Source organism: Toxotes jaculatrix, chromosome 2 (assembly GCF_017976425.1).
Source record: "Toxotes jaculatrix isolate fToxJac2 chromosome 2, fToxJac2.pri, whole genome shotgun sequence".
Lineage (NCBI taxonomy): Eukaryota > Metazoa > Chordata > Actinopteri > Toxotidae > Toxotes > Toxotes jaculatrix.
In genome coordinates, this window is record NC_054395.1 from 22,517,894 (window position 1) to 22,538,140 (window position 20,247).

At 40.4% G+C, this 20,247-nt stretch overlaps 1 protein-coding gene across 1 annotated transcript; it reads left to right on the forward strand.

The window, feature by feature from the left end:
* The first annotated feature begins 6,914 nt into the window (after window positions 1–6,914).
* Window positions 6,915–11,579, forward strand: tnnc1a (troponin C type 1a (slow)). Its single transcript, XM_041054124.1, has 6 exons — window positions 6,915–7,645; window positions 9,024–9,054; window positions 9,183–9,329; window positions 9,957–10,071; window positions 10,607–10,743; window positions 10,959–11,579. Exons 1-6 carry the CDS (start codon window positions 7,622–7,624, stop codon window positions 10,988–10,990), a joined length of 486 nt encoding a protein of 161 aa, XP_040910058.1. The 5' UTR covers window positions 6,915–7,621; the 3' UTR covers window positions 10,991–11,579.
* The last annotated feature ends 8,668 nt before the right edge of the window (window positions 11,580–20,247 follow it).

Here is a 20,247-nt window from a genome sequence, read left to right on the forward strand (position 1 = left end):
CTATTCAAAAAGGCTAGCCCACTTTTTGTGTGTTCTTTTTGTTATGAGGCGTGTTATTGTACCTCTGGCCGACACCTGTGTGCTGTGGATTTCTCACCAGAGATGCTGGCTGCTCTTCTTTGTCAGTTTGACATAATAGTGCTATAAGCCCTAGAACACAAATCTCAAACTTGTTAGATTTATCACCCGTCATCCTCCACAGAGGGAGACCCATGATTTGCCAGTCTTGCTTGTGTGCTTTGGCTGTTAGCTCTATCTAACTAATTTCCTCCATGGTTTCCCATGTCTCCCCATGGCGCAGTAAAATGTACAAAGTAAACTACATTTTATGTCGAGAGCCTCTGCTTTTCCATGGGCACAGACCAGTGCTGGACTGGGAAATGGATTTAAAGTTGCCCAATTAATCAGTGTGATGAGTGTTTTAGCACATGGGACTTTTCCACTGGGGGCATTACAGAGTTTCAGGGTTTCTGGACATTTGTCAGCATCTGTTTTCTCTTTGCCTGTATAATTATAGTTCCCTACCCCAGCTTCACTTTTCCTTTGAAAAGATGACCTTATATTTGACTGTTCTTAATGTACTTTTGAACATCTTTTAGGTTCTGTGCTTCTTTACATGTAAGTAGCACTTTATGTTGTTTAACAGGATTATTTGTTCTTTTTTGTCTCCTTTTGCATGACATTTTCTGTGGTGTCCAATGGAGCAGAACATTTTTTGGTGCCTTTGCACATCAGTATGAATGCATTGGCACTAAGAGGTGGAAAAATTAAATTATGAAGGGTAAATGCAAGTCCCCAAAGCCATTTTAGGACAGAGAAACAAATCACAGTAGAGCTACAGTTGCAGATTTTCTTTCTTGTAACTAGTGACTTAGCTATTTAACCTTTTGCACTATGCTGGGATAAAGAACATAGATCGCAATTTGCTTTATGAGAGAAGCTGTGGAGACGTGTTAATACGCTGCTGTCACTGTCAAACATGACATGCATGAAGACAAACCCAGAGGTTGAGAGTGCGTGCCACATGCCCGTGCGTTGGTGTACGTATACACACATCTGGAGATGGCAGATGAGCTTGTGTAACAAACCCAGTGTCTGTACGTATGTATGTGGTGGTTGCTTGTTGTGTGTTCCTATAGAAATGTGAACGATCATTGCAGTGTACGAACAGAGTGATGCAACACCTCCAATGTATCCATCTCCTAAAATGGAACAGATGCATGACCAAGAGATGAAGTCACTTAATTTAGTTGTTGGCAATGGCATCAGGAAACACTGACCTTTCGTTGGTTCCTTGAGGCCATGAAGTGAGTCACATGACAGCCGGATATTTACAGTGCCTCTCGTCACTGGCCTTGTCAAATCACGGCACACTTCACTGAAGCCTAGTAGGCCCTAGGCTGGACTTCAGCTACACAGACAGATGCAAAGGTGTTTTTTTTCTCTCTTTTAGCCCGAACATACTGCAACCCTGAATAACACAGAAGAACACGAGGGCATTAGGGGACGTGCGTGTATGTTGTTAGTGTGTGTATGCTTGCACATTAAAGCAGGAAAGAGAGAGAGAGAGTGAGACATACAAAGAGAGACACAGTCTGTCTGCAGGACCAATGAATTTCAGGCCAATTTATCTTATGAATGAGCCTCTGGAGGGCATTCATCCCCAGACAGTTTCATGAATTGTATAACAAATAAAACTGTACTTCTGGACCCACATCTCACACAGGGCTGAACTGGAGTCTTCCAAAGTTGCAATCAGAGGGTCTGTTTTTTTTCTGTAAAGGTTTCATTTGTGAGATTCCACTGAAACAGGAAATGCTCAACATGATAAATTTAGGCATGCATCAAGGTCCTGCCAGATTCCATTATTTTTGTTTGCCTTAACCTTGTCTGAAGCCAGATAGTCTTGGGGAAAACAGAGATGTACATCACTGTTGTGACAGATCTCACAGTCTGACATGCCGCTACTTGCTATCAAGGCTGAACTAGTCTGCAGTTTTGCTTGTTGGTAGCCCCAAAAGGAATTATTAAGGAGTGTAAAACCAATAAATAGGGCAGCATGATTTTGATTTCCTTTTCTAGCAAAAGTGACCAAATATTCAAAACCAAAATATTATGATGGGAATGAGATGCTTTCCTCTGTTCCCTGCGTCCCCACTTGATTATGATTTAGGCTGATCATGTTGGTGTGTTGGGACACAGAACCTCACCTGCTGCAGCTTTAATGCTGACAGTCTGTTCTAGGCTCCAACAGCATCACAGTTGCAGAGCCATTTAAAAAAAAAATTATCTTGGACACAACACACAGAGCACTGATCAGTACTGGCCAACACCAAATACCAGGACAGAAATACAGTAGCAGGGCCTTATACCTGGCTTATGAGACTGATTGTTAACTGCTCTGTGAGGCTGTACTTGGCACCACAGTGCTTTGAGCTAAATGCTAATGTCAGCAGTCTAACATGCTGACGATGAGAATGTTAAGATGCTGATGTTTAAACAGGTATAATGTTTACAATGTTCAACACATTACTTTTGTATGTTAACATGCTGACATTGATTAATTAGCAGTAAAAGAAAAATACAGTTGAGGTTGAGGTTGATGGGAATGTCATTGGTTTTTAGTACTCTTTACTCATTAGTAGACCTGAAGATGATGCTCAATGAAAAGTCAGGCGATCATCAAATATTGCTCCAAATATTTTGACCTGGTGCTCGAGGAGAAGTCACGCAGTACCCAAAATCATTTGGATTCATCCTCTGGAAAACATGAATATCTGTACTACTGAACTATTGAATTGATTTGAATTGAAAAATTGAATGTTTGCTTATGCAATCATTGGTGCACTTTCATGGATTTCCAAAGTTTATGTTTTTGACAAAGGAAATAACTTCGTAAGGGGTCTACAGATATGCATTCTCCAATGGGGGGGATTCATTTCTGTGGAAGTACCATTCAATTCAGATTTTTATACATTTTAAATGTGTATTTTAATGAATATTTTCACATTTTAATAAGGGTGCTGAACATGTTAAATATTTACTGTACTTCACTGTAAAAGACACACTACAGTTTATCACTGTTAGAGGGTTTTTTGTTCCATTCTTCAGTCCATTCTCCAGAATCTCAGTGCAGAAATGTGTTTAAAGGGGGGTGATAACAGTTGGAAGAGTAAAAAATCGGACCCGCTTTCTCTCAGTACACTCACACTAGAGCTAACTTTTAAATTCAATAATGCTGAAGTTATACCGCTGTTCATTTCACTTAGGAATGTTTGAGACATTGTCAGAAACCCTGAGGGCCCTCAGATTCCATTTCAGAGAGCAGCTATTTGAGGGGAAGACGAGAAGGCAGAGGCACTGACAAATCTAAAATGGGTGTGTGTGCACGCAGAGATATTTTTTAATTTATTTTTTATTTTTTCACCAAGACAAGCTACTTTTGTCATAGGCTACATTCATAAGGGCTTAAAAATTCATTTTGTTGTATTGTTCTGGCACCATACCTTTGAGTTTTGTTGACATTGGCTTTAATTCCTTGTTGTCTGGTGTTCCACAGACTTGTGTGTAAATTTGCAATTTTTTCCCCCATCGAATATATTTTACAATTTTTCTTGTGACCTTATTGAAACTGTGGAAAAGTAGCCTGTTGGATTAGTAACTCTTCTCTCTGGGAAATTGTTACTGTGTTATTGCACAAAATAAGGAAATCATTCATTATTTATATGTTATGCGAGTTATGCATGTGCAAATAAATGTCTGTTTTATTTGCCAAAAAGTCAGTCACAGACAAAGATGTACAGTATGTCTTCCTGCATAGTTTGGATCAATGCCACTGCAGAGCTTGTTTGAAGACATAATCTTGACCGCTCTTTTAGCTGCCATATATAAGACATGTACATTTTCTCATCTTCCATATATACCCAAGAGCAAATCTTTTTTTCTGGGTGTCTCACATACTATTATAGAGGTTGGAGAGGAGGGGGAGGAGGTGAGTTCGAGTAGGAAGGGTGGTAGGCGACTTGGTGGTCCAGTGGACTGGAAAACGCTGCCCCCTGGCAGAAAGTTAGTGCCATGGCTTTATCGGCGCTGGAGCTAATGTGGCCACTGGCTCATTAGAGCTCTGATGTAAGGAACACTGCGTAACGCCAAGCGCCTCAGCGCAAAGAGTTTCAGAAGGGAACCACTGAACGCAGTGAAGCAAAGTCAAGACTACCCTCTCCCTCATCTCCAAAGACAAATCCCTCAATTTGGGTTGGACGTTGCCACTGATGAGAAAATGGACTTGTAAAGCTCTTACTGGACTGACAGAGATGCTTTCATAGTGAAAAAAAAAACAATGTGTATCATTCAGTCACATGCAGAGCATTCACAGCCTGCCACAACAGGAGCTGCTGACAGGTTGGTCATCAATGAAAGGAGGCAGAGAGAGAGGGAGAAATAGATAGAGAGAGCAAGGGAGGAAAGAATAGAGAGAAAGAAAGGGGCTGACAGGCTCAGCTCCCCTCCTCCCCTCAGCAATCAAGGAGGTGAGGACACAGAAAGGAGGAGGAGGAGGAGGAGGAGGAGAGAGCATAGGACCTATGCTTCAAGCTCAGCTGCACATCAACCCAATCATTATATCACACGGGTATTTAAACTGACACGATGTATGCTGTGTATAGTAGTAGATCTTCACAAATGTAGTCCAGCTGATTCAGTAATGCCAGCGTGAGATGTTACACCTCAGGCATTTTGACATATTGCACATTTGGAATGTATGATGTTTTCTGCAGGAAAAGATTTTGGTTGATGATGGAAATGAAGCCTTTAAAATGACAAGTCAGTCAGTTAACTAGCATTATGTTAGGTAGGATTCACAAGCACGGTGTGAATGCTCGTGCAACTTCAAAACATTTCACATAATCTGGTTACATGCAAGTATAAAAGAATTGAAGCATTGTATTCCAGTACTCAGCCTGAGACATGAAATATAATCATTTGGACATGTGGATTTTTTTTTTTAACCCTAATTGTGACTACCCCCCCTCCCCTACATGTGTATTCAGTTCTGATGTGTGCATGTATGTGTATAGGAGGCAAAGAATAGAAAATAATACAGTCACTCTGAGGACAAAATGTGGTGGCAGGGAGGCAGAGAGGGAGGTGGAGGGGGAAATAGCCCCGCTCATCTCCTCTCATTTTCTGTCCGCTACTACCCAGCAGAGTTTCTATGGCAACCCCTCAAAAAGCGGTGTGCGGTGAATTGTGGATTTGAGATGCGCTGTCTGATTGCGCTGTGTGGAGGAGATGGCTGGCTCTTTCGTCAGCCTTCCTCTGTAAGAGGAAATTGGTGGAGAGCTCCAATGAAACAGCACTCCATATGCTTTCTTTGATGTGTGTGCCAGTCTTAGGTTCAACAGCACGTGTGCGTGTGTGTGTGGGTGTGTATGTGTGTGCATGCTCAAGAAAGCTTTACATTAGAAACTAGTGCCCCCTGCAGAGCTGCTCATTACTCTTGGCACCTACCAGACTGCACTCAGCGCTCCAAATGAATCTGTCTGGCTGACCATGTAGACTCATCAGTATGCTTTGGGTTTCAGCTGATGAAGTCCGTGCCACTGATGACGATTCATTTCTGCTCTGAATTCCAGCACCAACATACAATGCAATTCTGTGTGTTTTGATAATGAAATTTTGACGAATGACTGAGAAAACACACAAGGACGACCGGCACAAAATCATTTTGCCTCAATCCCCAACCTCTCCCCACCTTGCTGCCTGTCTATTTCCATGGAGGTACAACCTGTGCATGTGACTGACGTGCACTGATGTGAAATCTTTGTCAGGAGATCTGTGTATTTGTCTGTGTAAGAGTAGGACATGTATGTTGTTCAGTGTGAGCTCCTTCTCTCTTACTGAGTGGCTGTATGGCGCTTGTAAGCTGTGCCAGTCCCCATTAGCATCCCATTATAAACCAGCATGATCACTCGTCACTTAGAATGCCTGCCACAGCATGCTCTGTGTGTATGTGCATGTGTGCGTGTGTGTGAGCTTTTTGTGAGAGCACGTGTGTAAACGTGTGTGAATCACACAGTCAAGTGATTGAGATGGCCTTGTTTCAAAAGAACGTGAAAAAAAAATGCTCCACAGTCTTGCACTGTGTACAATTCAATTTAAATGTGTCTGCAAGTGTTTGTTTTGTTTGACCCAGATTTCTCACCTACCCCACTGTTGATAAATTGGATATCTGGAGGCAGCCTTGCGCAACAATTTAATTTAGTTGATATGTAGTGAACAGCACCCTCTGCTGGCTAAATTTGTGTTTCACATGAACTCAGAGAACTGAAATCTTGAATCTTATAGAGTAGGAATTGCATGAGTTGTGTTCCTCACAGGCTAAATGTAATGTTTATGGCTTCAGTATCATTGTGCAAGTAAATGTATGGAATATGATGTAAATAAATGCAGGTATACTTTGTGTGCTTAAATATCTGAAAACAATAATATTTTCATTGTAAAGGGTTGGTTCACCCAAATTACAAAGAATTTTTCACTTAACTCTTGTGGGTTTTAATGGTTTTACTTGCCCTGGTTTTGAGACTGAATATTTTAGATTTAATAACATTCAACATCAACTTCTTTTTCAAGAAACACTGCAAGTAACAACATTTCTTGTAGGGACTCTTTCTTCAGTAGATCCATAGCAATATCTGTAGATTATCCAGGGAGATGTGATATGTTCGTAATGATGTGAATAGATCCTTAAATTTCGCTTCTTTTTATCTCTTTGTCCACAGATGAGAATGACTCTGGTTGTCAGCTGCAGAAAAAGTGATACGACTTACCTACCAGTCCATTTTCACAGACGACATCTTGACATGGTTTAGCAGTAAAAGCACAGGTGTAAGCAATAATATTAACAATGGCTGCATTCCAGTTATGTGTTCCAGGCCCCGGGCCCTGGATTTGTGCACTGGCATGGCTTACTAGAAGCCTTAAATGGAGTGGAGGCATCATTGATGTTATTGCTTACACCTGTGCTTTTCCTACTATGATAAGTCAAAGTCTCTGCCACGAAAAGTCTTTACTGCGCACACATCCATGCAAATACCTGTCTGTATAATCAGGTCTTTGATTTTCTCTCCTCCCCTCATGCTGGCTGTGGCCTGCGTCTCTCTCATCCTGACCTCCACCCTCTTACCTCCTCCACACCCCTCCCCTAATGAGACACACTCACACACACAACCTCCCGGACCCTCAACGTCTCTGGTCCAGGTTTAGAGGAATGTTGAGTGTCTCTATAGCCCCCTCCCTGGAGATTAGGCTTCACCATGCATGTCCCCCCCCCTCACTTCATTCCATTCCAAAGTATGCCCCCTAAGAGCTGCCGCATTTTTATCTGAGCCCGGTGATTGTGACAGATTGGCCAAATGACACACATACACAGACACACATTTGTGGACACACGCCGAGGCACAAACAGAGGGGAAGCTGGGCAGCCTGGGGAGGGGCCAGAGAGCGCCAGGCTCTTGCTATAAAACCATCCCAGGATGAGGCCAGTGTCCTGCCCTGATCTGAACAGTACCTCCTTCCTCTGGGCCAGGACACAGTCAGGACAGGCAGCAGACGAGCCTCCAACATGAATGACATCTACAAGGCAGCGGTACGTCCTCTCACAACTCATAAAGCTGAAAATGTGCACTTTCTCACTAAAAATCTGTGTGTGAACTAAATCTAGTGTGAGAGTGATGTTCTTTTGGATCAGAAACCATTATTTCTAACATTTATCATCAGTGACATTTAATCAGCAATTTACAATGTAAGACTGTATTCTTTTTCTGTCCTGTTTAAATGGATGTTATATGGAATATTCTAGCGCTTGCGTATTTGTCTGTTGTACAAAAAAAGTCCCCCATTAGTTTGTTCATCTGACATCTGACATTACTTGAATGGTTGACAAATCCCTGTTGATGCGACTTGCACAGCACATCGCTTCCATCACCAGCTGATGCCAAAAGAGCCTTGACACCATATTCGTCTCTAGATGTTTTCCTACTTCAGCCCTATCAGAGCTGATAGGAGCCACTCAGGAGGTCACTGACAGGACATGTCCCTTATCCACACTCTGCTACTTCATTCATGACTTCAAATGGAACAGTCCCACTTCACATGGCTAATTTTGGCCAGTTGCTGAGACTCTTTTGCGTCCGTGGTTCTCTGGTGCCAGAGAAGGGCTTCAGGTTTAGATAAAACCCCCCACGGCTGAATTCCAGCATTATCTATGAGCCAGAGAGCTGTGTGGCTGTCTGTCCACCTCCACCCGGATGGTCAGCTGGCCGTTCTGTCCACTCACATCTCATGTGAGCAGTGCAGCTGAGACAGTAAAAACACGTAGGAATGTACATTACATGTGTTCGCTTAGATGGATTTTTTCATATATCATCACCACAGGAGCATGTGTGTATGAGTGTGTCTGCATGTGTGTGTGTTTAATTTATAGCGGACGACAGACAATAACTCTTACATAAGCACCTGTCTCCCTCTCTCATTCGTGGTAGCTTTTCCAGGATTACTGTTCCATTGTTGGGCCAGATCCACAGCTATGCTAATTTAAAGCACTGTGTATTGTGTCCTTTATCTGTGGTTCCTTATCCTCCTGTCTGTTTATTTTTAACTCCTCCTCTCACTGGCTCTCACATATGATATATAGGTTCTGCGTTTTGTCAGGGATGGCCCAGTCCGTGGGACCAAAATATTATCTTTGTTGATTGAAAAGTTTTAAAAATAGATGGAGATATTCTTGTCCAGAGGCTGGTTTCACACTTTATAATTTAAGATATTACAACCCAATTCCAAAACTACAGCACTAATTCAGTAAATATTTTGCAGCTTGACTTTTTGAGCTTCGGTAAATGCAACTAAATCCATAATGACTTAGACAAATCTGAGCAGACAGTACTTGAGCATGTATGGAACATAAATATTTCTAAGTGATGTAATACAGAAGTATTAACTCAACTTAAACTTTTTGTCTCTTACAGGTTGAGCAGCTGACAGATGAACAGAAAAATGGTATGCCAGATGTTGAGCTCATATCGACCATCTCTCAGGATGCACATGTGGAACTTGTTGCTTTAAAGATGCCTTTAAGACATGCCATCAACTTTGAAATTGTGCTTTGTGCTGCTGTGCTGTTTCAGAGTTCAAGGCCGCCTTTGACATCTTCGTACAAGATGCAGAGGACGGCTGCATCAGCACCAAGGAGCTGGGGAAGGTGATGAGGATGCTGGGCCAGAACCCCACACCAGAGGAGCTGCAGGAGATGATTGATGAGGTGGATGAAGATGGTAAATCAAAACACTACTGTGCTGCAGTACAAGAAACAAAATGATTGGTTGATTGTTGTTGACCTCTTCATCACCACAGACCAGCTGACAGGTCCATCATTGCACAGTCATGTTGTGCAGACAAGTGTAGTTCAAACCCTCTGAACTTAATGTCAAATGATAGTCAGGGATCTTAAACATAACAGGATGTGTCAAGCTGCATTACAGGGAAATGCATATCAGCTGATGCACAAGTCATCTTGAATTTTCCATGTGATGCAATGATGAAACATAAAAAATAGCATCTTGGCTTTGTTTGATAAAGTTTCTGTGCATGTGCCAATTTTTTAAAAGGGGATTAGGATTTTTTTTCTAACTAACTGAAGCTACAAGAGAAAACATGTAAAGGCTGTATTTTGTGGACACATAAATTCTTGGCATATTTGTTATTATAAATTATGTTCAAAATTTTTTTTTTTTATTTGTTTGTTCAGATTTAGGTGCTATCATGTGATTTGTAGGAAAATATCTTTCTGTCAATTACTAGGTCATTGTAGCCTCCAGTCTCGAGTTCTGCTAGTTAAACAGTATAAAAATCTGTCCAGTCTACAGTGAAATGATGTGATGAAGGACCTTGTCTGTGTGCAGGGAGTGGCACGGTCGATTTTGATGAGTTCCTGGTCATGATGGTGCGGTGCATGAAGGACGACAGCAAAGGGAAATCAGAGGAAGAACTGGCGGAGCTTTTTCGCATGTTTGACAAGTAAGTTTCATGTTTAAACGCTGTTGCTAGTTTGTCCCATTGAATTATGAGAATTAATGCCCTGAGAGCAGTTCACTGGCACAATCTTTCATCAAAAAAGAAACTGTAAACTTAATAACGGACTTGACATAATATCTACAACAAGAGAATGTTATTATCTGCAAATCACCACAGACAATCAGATTGCTCTTTATAGCGTGGCTCCAGCAAAGTATGTTCCCCATGTGCAATTATGTGTACTGACAAGATGCCAAGTAGCTCTGCAGAGTACTGCATTTAGTTTGCTCCATAATCCTTTTTGACAGCACAGAATATTTCAAACACCCACTCCATGTAAGCCAGACACCTCGTCTGAGCATCAAAGAACAAACTTACCATACTTTTTTTCCTCACACTGATGGTTCCCAAACACTAAATTAAGGATATGATCAGTCACTTGTCACACACAAATACACCACCTCCTCCACTGCCATCTGTAAAACTTAGTTTAGGCGTGTTAAGTACAAATAAAATATTTACTCCTTTGATTGTGCAGGAATGCAGATGGTTACATTGACCTGGATGAGCTGAAAATGATGCTGGAATCTACAGGAGAGGCAATTACTGAGGATGACATCGAGGAGCTGATGAAAGACGGGGACAAGAATAACGATGGCAAAATTGACTATGATGGTGAGGAGCTTCAACTGGGTTCTACTGATAAAAGAGACATGGTGAAATGGTTATGTAGAGCAAATGCTCTGACACTCATTTTCTATAATTTATCATTCATCATTCACTCCTCAAAAATACACTCCAAGAACATTTGTTTGGTTTCTTGCAGTTTCATAGCAGTTTGTTTTGAGCTCAGTAGCTGACTATGTCTTCCTTATTTTATTATTTGACAGAGTTCTTGGAATTCATGAAAGGAGTGGAGTAATCCAGAACAAAAGAAGAGATGCAAAGTGTTATTTTTGTATTTCTCTGTGACTCCACGGTCATCTGTGGAAAGCTAGAAGCTGACTTTGGATGCCATTGAGAGATCCTTGGAACGACTTTGCAAGATTTAGTCAAATACTCTATCTGAATGTTTCTGTATTTTTCTACCATCTCTTGCATCGTTGTAAATACGGATTGTAACTATTTTTGGTGCCCATGTATACTGAATTTGTGTAAATGTGTCCAAATTACTTATATTTTCCACAGAGGACACAAAGTATACCAGTTTGGCTGACTGAAGTAGCAACTTTGTGTTTGTATCCGGCTAAATCTCTGAAGTTATCTCCTTCTTCTTTGTGTGCACAAAGCAGAACAAGAGTCAACATTGTTTTACACCAGGCACAGGTAGACTAATCATATCTTTCAAGCGACATACTGGATCCAGGCTGTATGCTGTAGATGTTATGATGTGCACATTGAATACATTTCTGTATGCTTACGATACCCTCAGGACTTTTTATTCTCCTCTCGTGCCCCTGAAATGTCTACAGTTTCTGCATATTTCTACATGAAAAGTCTGCTTGGAATGTGCGCTCATGTAATAAACAAGATGCATTTGTGAAAGCAGTCATTTATTCCAATTTCTCATTTTGTTTGAATAATGTAATAATTTCAATTTTCTCATTCACTTCAAGAAAGGAGCTGAGATTCTTCAGAAGTGTTTGGCTTGGTGAATCCTGACGATATGCTGTTGTGTCCTTGGGTGAGTGCTTTTGTTTTTTTTAACTTGGTTTTCTATTATTATTTGTGGAAACAGTGCACAAAACAAAGTCACATTGGTGTCTCAGAAAGTTTTATGGTGTATAACTCTGAGACTGAATCAGCAGTTATTTTTGAGAAGCAAACGCTTATTTTACTATCTCATTCCAGATTTGCTTTGCTGGTCTTCATAATTTACAGGCTGGCCACGTTTGCCTGGCCTGGCTGTTCACACAAAAAATAAACAAGCAAAGGAGGCCTGAAATATTACTGTTGTCATAGCAAAACAAGATGCTTTTGTGTGAAACAGAGCTATCTAACCTAAATTTTGATTTATCAGTGTAATTGGTTTTCTATAGTGGCTCTTGTCTGCGGCATGTGAACTATTCACATGGTTGCCGTGTAAGTATCTAGTTACACAGTCTATTGGGACAGGAGCTATTTATGTCTAATCATGTTAGTGCCCATGTTAGGGGATCTGGATTGACCGACACCAGTTGACATTCAGATGCCATTGTCCATATAAAGAATTCTGTTCAACTACAAAGAGATAACAGTTCTATTGTTATAACAGGTTTAATTCTGACAAGTGTGTTAGTACAATTAAATATTTGGATGATTAGGATAGAAATATTTATTACTGACCAACAAGAATTTCATTCTAGAATAACCACATGTATTTTGTCTCTGTTTGAGATTTTAGATTCTAGTGCCACATTCACAGAAATGCCTCACCAAAACAATACAAAAACATATTTATAACATCCTGATTTTTTTCTGTTAGTTGTAAAATATAATTCCCGAGTGAACAGACTGCAATTTTAGTAGCAGAGGAGTTATGCAGTTAGCACTGTGGCCACTTGATGTCAGTAGGAAAACACAATCTTATCCTTTTGTTTGGGTCAGTTACAGGAACCAGAGGATGAGGAGATTTCATGGCATAATTACACTCTTTCGAAAGACAAATAATATTTAACTTTTCAGTCTATTAAAACAAATAGATCCAGCCAGGATGTAAAGAGCCTGATGATTTACAGCATGTTAATGTTCCAAGTGATTAACAAAGTCTTTGACAATGACCTTAAATGCACCATTATTTAACCATAGTATTTGAAAAAAATCAAATTCCATTCTGACTGGATGATGTGATGAGAGTTAATTTACATCAGTTTCTAAAATGAACATATAACAATCACCCATCGATTTAAAATCATGAACTGATCTCATCTATAGTTTTGTTGTTGGAAAGGGGACCAAGTGTGTTTTTTGTAAGCGGGTGACGTCAGTGGCCTGACTGATGACAACGTCCAAAGACCTCCCCACCTCCCTCCATCTCGTTCCGTTTCCCTGAGGGTCCTGTTAGCTCCATTCAGTCTCCGTGGACTGTGCTACTTATGGGTTTTTAAACCCCAATCAGCAGTGAAGCACAGCTGCTCTGCCAAACCAATCTCAACTGTCTCACAAATATAACACACTACATCAGCTGCACTATCTACAGTTATCTCCAGTCCAGCTGCACTGACTGAAAATACAAGACCAAGTGAAAATGTGAGATGAAAGGATATCCAGTTAAAATTTGATGTGTTAGTTTTTTATCAGACAGATTAGAGTGCTCTGCTGCCCAAGTTCTTTATGAACTCTAAGCTGCAGTCTGCAGCGTGGCACAGGATGAGTAGTGCTCTCTCCGCCATCAATGGGAGGCTGGGCAGCAGCAGAGCAGTGTGTGAATGAATCTGGGGTGTGGCATACATAGTAGCAGCAAGTTGGGTGGAGAAGTGACGCAGTTACGTAAGACAGGCCTGATGACTCATGCCTGCTGTTATTAACACACTGCAGTTGTGAACCACCTGTGGTTATGTGGATTTCAGGGGCAACATAAGCCATCATAAGACCTGTTTCCCCATTGTGTGTAACACTCACGTCCCTGTAACACTGACCTTTGAAAGTGACTGAGATAGTTGGGATTTGCATAGGTAACAGTAAGCCATTAATATTACGTAACTAACTTCATTCAGATTTATTCTACCAGTGTGATTGTGCATCTGTATGCGTGAGAGCATGAGTGTTTGTGTGTGTGCGTGTGTGTGTGTGTTAGCTGGATAAAACGGGTTATTCCACTGGCTAAGAGTGAGTCAGGCGGAAATAGTGCTGTATTTGTGCACCCACGCACACAGACACAATACATTCCTACCTTACCAACAGTGGACCGTCGGACCGTGACAACCAAGTGTGGACAGTTATTTCTGGTCATTGTGAGAAAACAAAAAAGAAAGATAAATGTTTTATTTCATGCTTTTTTTCATTATATATTCATTCATTAATTTTCTTTTAAAATGGTCAAGAGGGGATTTACAACCCCGGCTGTGTTTGACTTCAAAATTCACCAGTGATTGAGTCCACAACCTAAAAACTTTAGAGCAATGTTCTCTTGAGCCAGTACAATTTAGTCAAACACGTCTGAGCTGTATTTGGCTTTCACAATTCAGTGATCCCTATGATGATCAAACCCATGACACTTCTCTACCACTTTGAGCCACTTGTTGAAAGAAACAAACAAACATTTATTAGAGCCTTTGAGAAGTAACTTTTGTAATGGATGTCAAAATTCAAAAACCCTAAGGTGTTTGACCACATCCACTTTTGCTTCACGGAGCATTCAACTCTTTCTTTTGGACACTGGACATCAAAATTTAGAGAGCATCACAATGATTCCTCTGATTCCTTTTGTGACCTTTTGTGTCCAAATTTTGTAAGCTGGACATCAAAATTCAATAGGTTATCTAAGAATCCACAACCTCAAAATTTTAGAACAGTCCTCTAATGTCCTGAGCCATTTGATCTGACTTTAATTTGGGTGTTGGACTTCAAAATTCACTGAGCCTCTTAAAAGTTGAATCTTAGAACTTCCAAGCAGTTCTCTAACAAGCTGAGCTGTTTAGTTACGGACTGTTTCACTTGTTTGTCACTTGTTTTACAGCTTCTGACTCTTATTTTTGGTTGCTGTCCAAAGGAAAAGTTGGGACCACCGTTGGCAGGTCATGGTGGCCAAGTGGAAAGGCACTGGAGTAACAATAATAGAATTATAGCGCTATGTGATGGAAAACCATGAGTGGCTAACATTTGCAACATGGAGGAGAGGTGTGTGTGTAGAAAGGTGCATTTTGTTTATATCGACAAAGCATAATTGTACAACATGACTGGGCCTCTATTGGCCCTGTGCTGTGTCTCTGCAACCCCACTGCTGGTAAATAGTTAGGAGTTTTAGAAGGAATTAGCGCATGATTTACGGCATGACCAACAGTGGTCCTCGAAAATGTCCCTTGTTGGCTCAAGGGTCCACTGTTGGTGAATATGTAAGAACTGGGAGGTCCACTGTTGGATAGGTATGCAAGCACATTCACACACACACACACACACACACACACACACACACACACACACACACACACACACACTACTCCAGTGCTTTATTGATTCATCAATCATCCATTCTCCAAACAATTAGATCCACAAGAATCATGCCCCTCCATGAAATTGTCCTAAAACTCTGTTACTAAGCTATGCCAACAGTGTGATGTTTTCAAAATTTCCCAGCTCTGTATGATTAATAGATATATAAAGTCTCCGGAAGAACATGGAATACCCCGTTTAGTGTTTGGAAGGCGTTAACTACTCATACCATCTTTCTGCCGCCCACACATGCAGACCTTGTATGCAGCCAGCAGGCTTTTGGGTTTAGAGGATTCCTGTTTTTCTTGCTCCTCTACATCACATGATCTTGGAAGTTGTCCAGCGCCAAATATCACAGCCCAATCTCTAGAAATTTCTCATTCACCATTCACAATGGCACAAAATATATAAATAGATTCTCTCAAAATCTCTATGTTTTTTGTTAGGTTTTTGTTCTTTTTTAGGCCATTTGATAATGATTTCTTGTGTCTGATGTTTTCTGCTATAAATAGTCTGCCTTTTAAGGGTGAAAGGATGATTTAGTGTGTCTACCTCTCCCAAAACAAAAAGGAACCATGGATTCAGTGTGAATGGTCACATTCTGAATAAATACAGAAACTTAGATGATTTTGGAGAGGTTGGTAGGTTGTTTTTGTTGCCATAAACACACAATGAGGAAGTGGAACGCCTTAGACAAAGAGAGAGTGGAAGGACTGCAAATCAAATTTGAACAGACAGAATATTGTATCATGATGCTCCAACCCACTTCTGGTGCTGAGAACACTGAAGTACTGTTTCTGCACTGCCTGGCCATAATGGCCCATAGAACAGCAAGACTACAAGACACAGAATTCACAAATTCCACAATAACTGTTCACTGATTCAAATGAATAACAGCGATTGTTTTGTTTTAATGTACCACTGGAGGGTTTATCTATTTTTACCACTTTCAAAAAAGAAACTTGTGTATAAAATGGAGGAAGAAATGAGCTATTCAGATCATTTATTTTAAAAAAAAGCAGGAATGCTTCTTTGTACCTTCATGCTAAAAATGTACCATTATTTAAAAAAAAGGTAATTTCTGCATTCAAAATGTAATAAATACATTCATGAATTGGCGGTATTAAAAGTTTAGTTCATGCAGACTGAATGACCAAGCAGAATTTCAGTGCTGTAGGTGGTAGAGGTGGAACCTTTTTTTTTTAATGCAAAGTTTTCGGTATTTCCACAGTATTGCTTTGTATTTTATAAGGTGATCACGTTTTGTATGTGTATGTACTAGTAATGTATTTGGAAAGGTAAAATCACTCCAAAATTGCAGTTAAACCTGAAATAATTTTTTTTTTGGGCCACAATTGTCGGTGGGTTCACCAGTATGAGCTAATATTTTCACATCACATACAGTCAGTTTGAAAACATTGATTATAGCTGCTTTAATTACAGGACTTTAGTAAATATACAGTTGTGTTCCACTACAGTATAGGTCTGTGTTTAGCTGGAGAAATATACAAATCTTTAGTTTTAGAAACTTTTTTAGCTGGCCTATTGAGTGTTAATTGTGTTGTTTACGTCTCAGAGATGGAGATTCCTTTCCTCTGCGCTATGACATCATTATTTTGGTCACTAACGTTGTAGAAGCACATCCCGAGCCTCAGACGTTCTCTTTGGCTCACTCAGCAGTTCTGTACTGTTAGCAGCATATGGCCTTGTGTGAATGGCATACCAGACAGCAAGACAGTTCTAGGCATGACCTCCTCTGTAGTTCTCAAGCAAGAGCACATGATAGACAGATGACCTTTACTTTGTGTTGGGTCTAGCAGGACACGAGGAATGTTCCCTTTCATTCACTTTGCCACAGATTAAACTGCAAACAAATATCACTTTGTTCCTCTGCTTGGTGAGCACGGGCTACTGTACATCACCGGATGGTGAAATTGGCCACAAAATGAGAGACTTCTGGTATTAACAGATGGCTGCCTCGCTCTGCCACTAGTATTCCATGTGGCTGTGCTTTACACATGACCTAGTATTCTCTTTGCCAAAACTCACACTTTTCTTCCTCCTCAGAGAACGTACATGTTTCTCGGAAAAGATTTATGTTTCACAAGACTTAGTTGGAAGGGTTGTGAGGGCTGGTTAGGAAAGATAGTATATCAGTAGTACGTTCCTTTAGAGATAAGATACTTCCTGTTAGATGACCAGAAGTATTTTGTTGTAATTAGTTGTGGTTATGTTGTTTTTACTATGGTGACAAACTGCACAAACTATCTTCCTCAGCTTCTAAATGTGTCCTCTTCTCTAAGTCTATGGGAAGTGGTCTAACTTTGGATCTGAGCTTATTCCATTGTGAATATGGGGGAAGCAGGAAGTGCTGCAAATGGTTTCAGTGTGATCCAAGGGTTCTGAGAACCAAATAGCAATCCCCAAAAACAGTAGATGAAATCACTGGAATGAAAACACAAACCATTCCAGTACAGTTATACATAGCGCCATGACAACACGTCTGAAGGCTTTTTCCTTGTTTCAATGAAACCATTAACTGACACTGACTCAGAAGAATTTCACATTTTAGAGTTCATCATCACTGCTGGTAACTGGTATAAAATGCGTTCCTATCATACAGCTCTGTCTAAATGCTGAAAATATGAAAAGAAGTGGCCTTTCACAAAAATAGAGACAGCATGGCTCAAAGGAAGGCACAGCATCCATGATGTCATCCCCTCCTCAGTGACATGATGTCAGCGACAGCGTTCGGCCAAATACTGAGATTAGGATTATTCTCCTCGGCCCCGAACATCTGCTGCACACAAACAGAGTGAGACCACTGGGAGTAAAAATCCCTGCAGTAAAGATGGCAGTTATTCAGACGAGATTGACTTTTACAGCAGGATGGCCAAACATTTATCTGTAATAGGATAACAGTGACCCTTTCAGAAATATCAGATCTATTAGAGCTATTATTTTATGGAAATACAAAACACTAATTAATTCTGCTGAGACAATAAAGTGAATTGGTCCCTATATTCAGCAAGGGTGAACTGAATAAATGAACTATTCCAATTATTGTGCACCAGAAGCAGAAGCAGCTGTGAAATTATTGTCATGCAGTATGCTAAGTATGTTCTTATAACCACAGCAGGTGTGAACCAGCTCTGACTGGCTTCTGCTCAGCCTTTACAGCACACACACACACACACACACACACACACACACACACGAGCATGGTTGCAAACAGACACATGCCCCCACCCTGAGCTAAAATCCTGTCAGTCTCATGCACATCTGCTTCCCCAGCACAACTACTGCTGACTAAGCACTGACTTAGCCTCTGCTTCCCTTCATGAGTGATCATAACAGGACAGAAATACTCCATTTATCTGTCAAACAAAATATACTGTGACAGCAAAAAAAAAAAAAAAAAAAAAAAAGAAGGAAAAAAGTTTTGAAAAAAAGCATCCTTTTTTCTATATATGGGAGTTATAATTTTTTCTCATCATAGGTTTAACTTAAAAAGCTCTATCACAGTTCACAATGAGCTCTGTAATTTCTGTTTACATGAGCAGGCAAGAGTTTCCTACTGATTTTCCTGAGTAACTTAGTAACAGGGGAAAACTGGTGCTGTCAAGACCCCACACATTGCCTTTGAAGTTGGCAGCAGCACACAAAATGATTTATAATTACAGAATCCAAAAGGCTATGCTTAACTCTCAGGTGAGACACTCAGCATGGTGTAGTTGGAGCCAAAAAGCACTGAGGAGCAGCTGCAAGGGAATCCCACACATGAACAGTTACTTTATATATCTGAAGACAAGCATTTGAAGACTCAGCTATGCAACAGCAATAAAAAGTGGTATTTGAAGTTGTGTAAATATATAAATCATTACTTATTACTCTTGTATAGTACCTCTGATATTCTAGATGTACACTGCCAGTTGCAGATAAGACCTTTTTGATTAATGGTTCTCACTTCAATCATCCCCAGGCATTGTACTCCTACCTTTCATGCATTGCAGCTACCCATTGCCTTATCGTGGGTGTCTTTTCAGACCTAATCATAGGTTTACCCTGCAGGTATGTGGCTAGCCAGGTTCAGTCATGCTGGAAAACCCATCACTCAACAGCTTTTATTATCACAACTGCGAGGTGTTGCTAGGCAAGTCTCTTCATGTGCTGCTGTGAAAGTCGAAGATTTTAGCCGGAGATCTCAGTTTTAGCCCGCAACAGTGTTCTCAGTCATCTCAGCCCAGAAGCTGGAGCTAAAACAGTTTTAGTGCACCATTTAAGCCATTAAATCCTACAGAGTGACAGTTATTGGACCATGAATTGCAGCACAGATCAACTACAGAACATTTCCCCCACCTATTTTCTTCCTGACTTAGAAAGCTTGGCTTTAGTTCATGAGATAATTTCTTCAGGGAAGGGAATTCACTGCATCATCTTTCTGTCATCTGGTGAAGAACATATGAATAAATCTCCCAGACAGAGCAGAAGAAATACCAAACTGAGAACTCGCTGGAATGAAACATAAGACTGAGAAAGTTCAGAGATGGGGAGCACATAATTCTTCCAGCAACTTAACAAACTCAAATTTGGAAATATTCATTATGTAGTCTAATAATTGGGTGAGAAGGCAACACAAGCTTTTTACCACTAGCAATGACAATACCAACCTATTCTGATTCACCCTGTGAACACCTAAAACTAGTTTTTCCTGGCATTATGCATCATACTCTACATTACTTTTTAAGATTCACTGTTTGATTTCTGGATACTTACTAATTGGCTTTAAATTAACAAAAATGTTGGTGTACTTCAAGAGAATCATGAGAAGTGTAAAAGTGCTGCAGACTAATTATGTTAATGTCTCTCTCTAAATGTGAGCAAGGATGTGTGTAGATATTAGGAAACTTTCATTTCCTCTTTTTGAAACAACAAAATTCATTTATAGCTTTACAGGATATTGCACTTTTGCTAATAAATGTTAAAATCCAAATAAACAACAAAACGATGTTTAACTAATAAACTTCAAATGGCGATTGTGCAGCACTG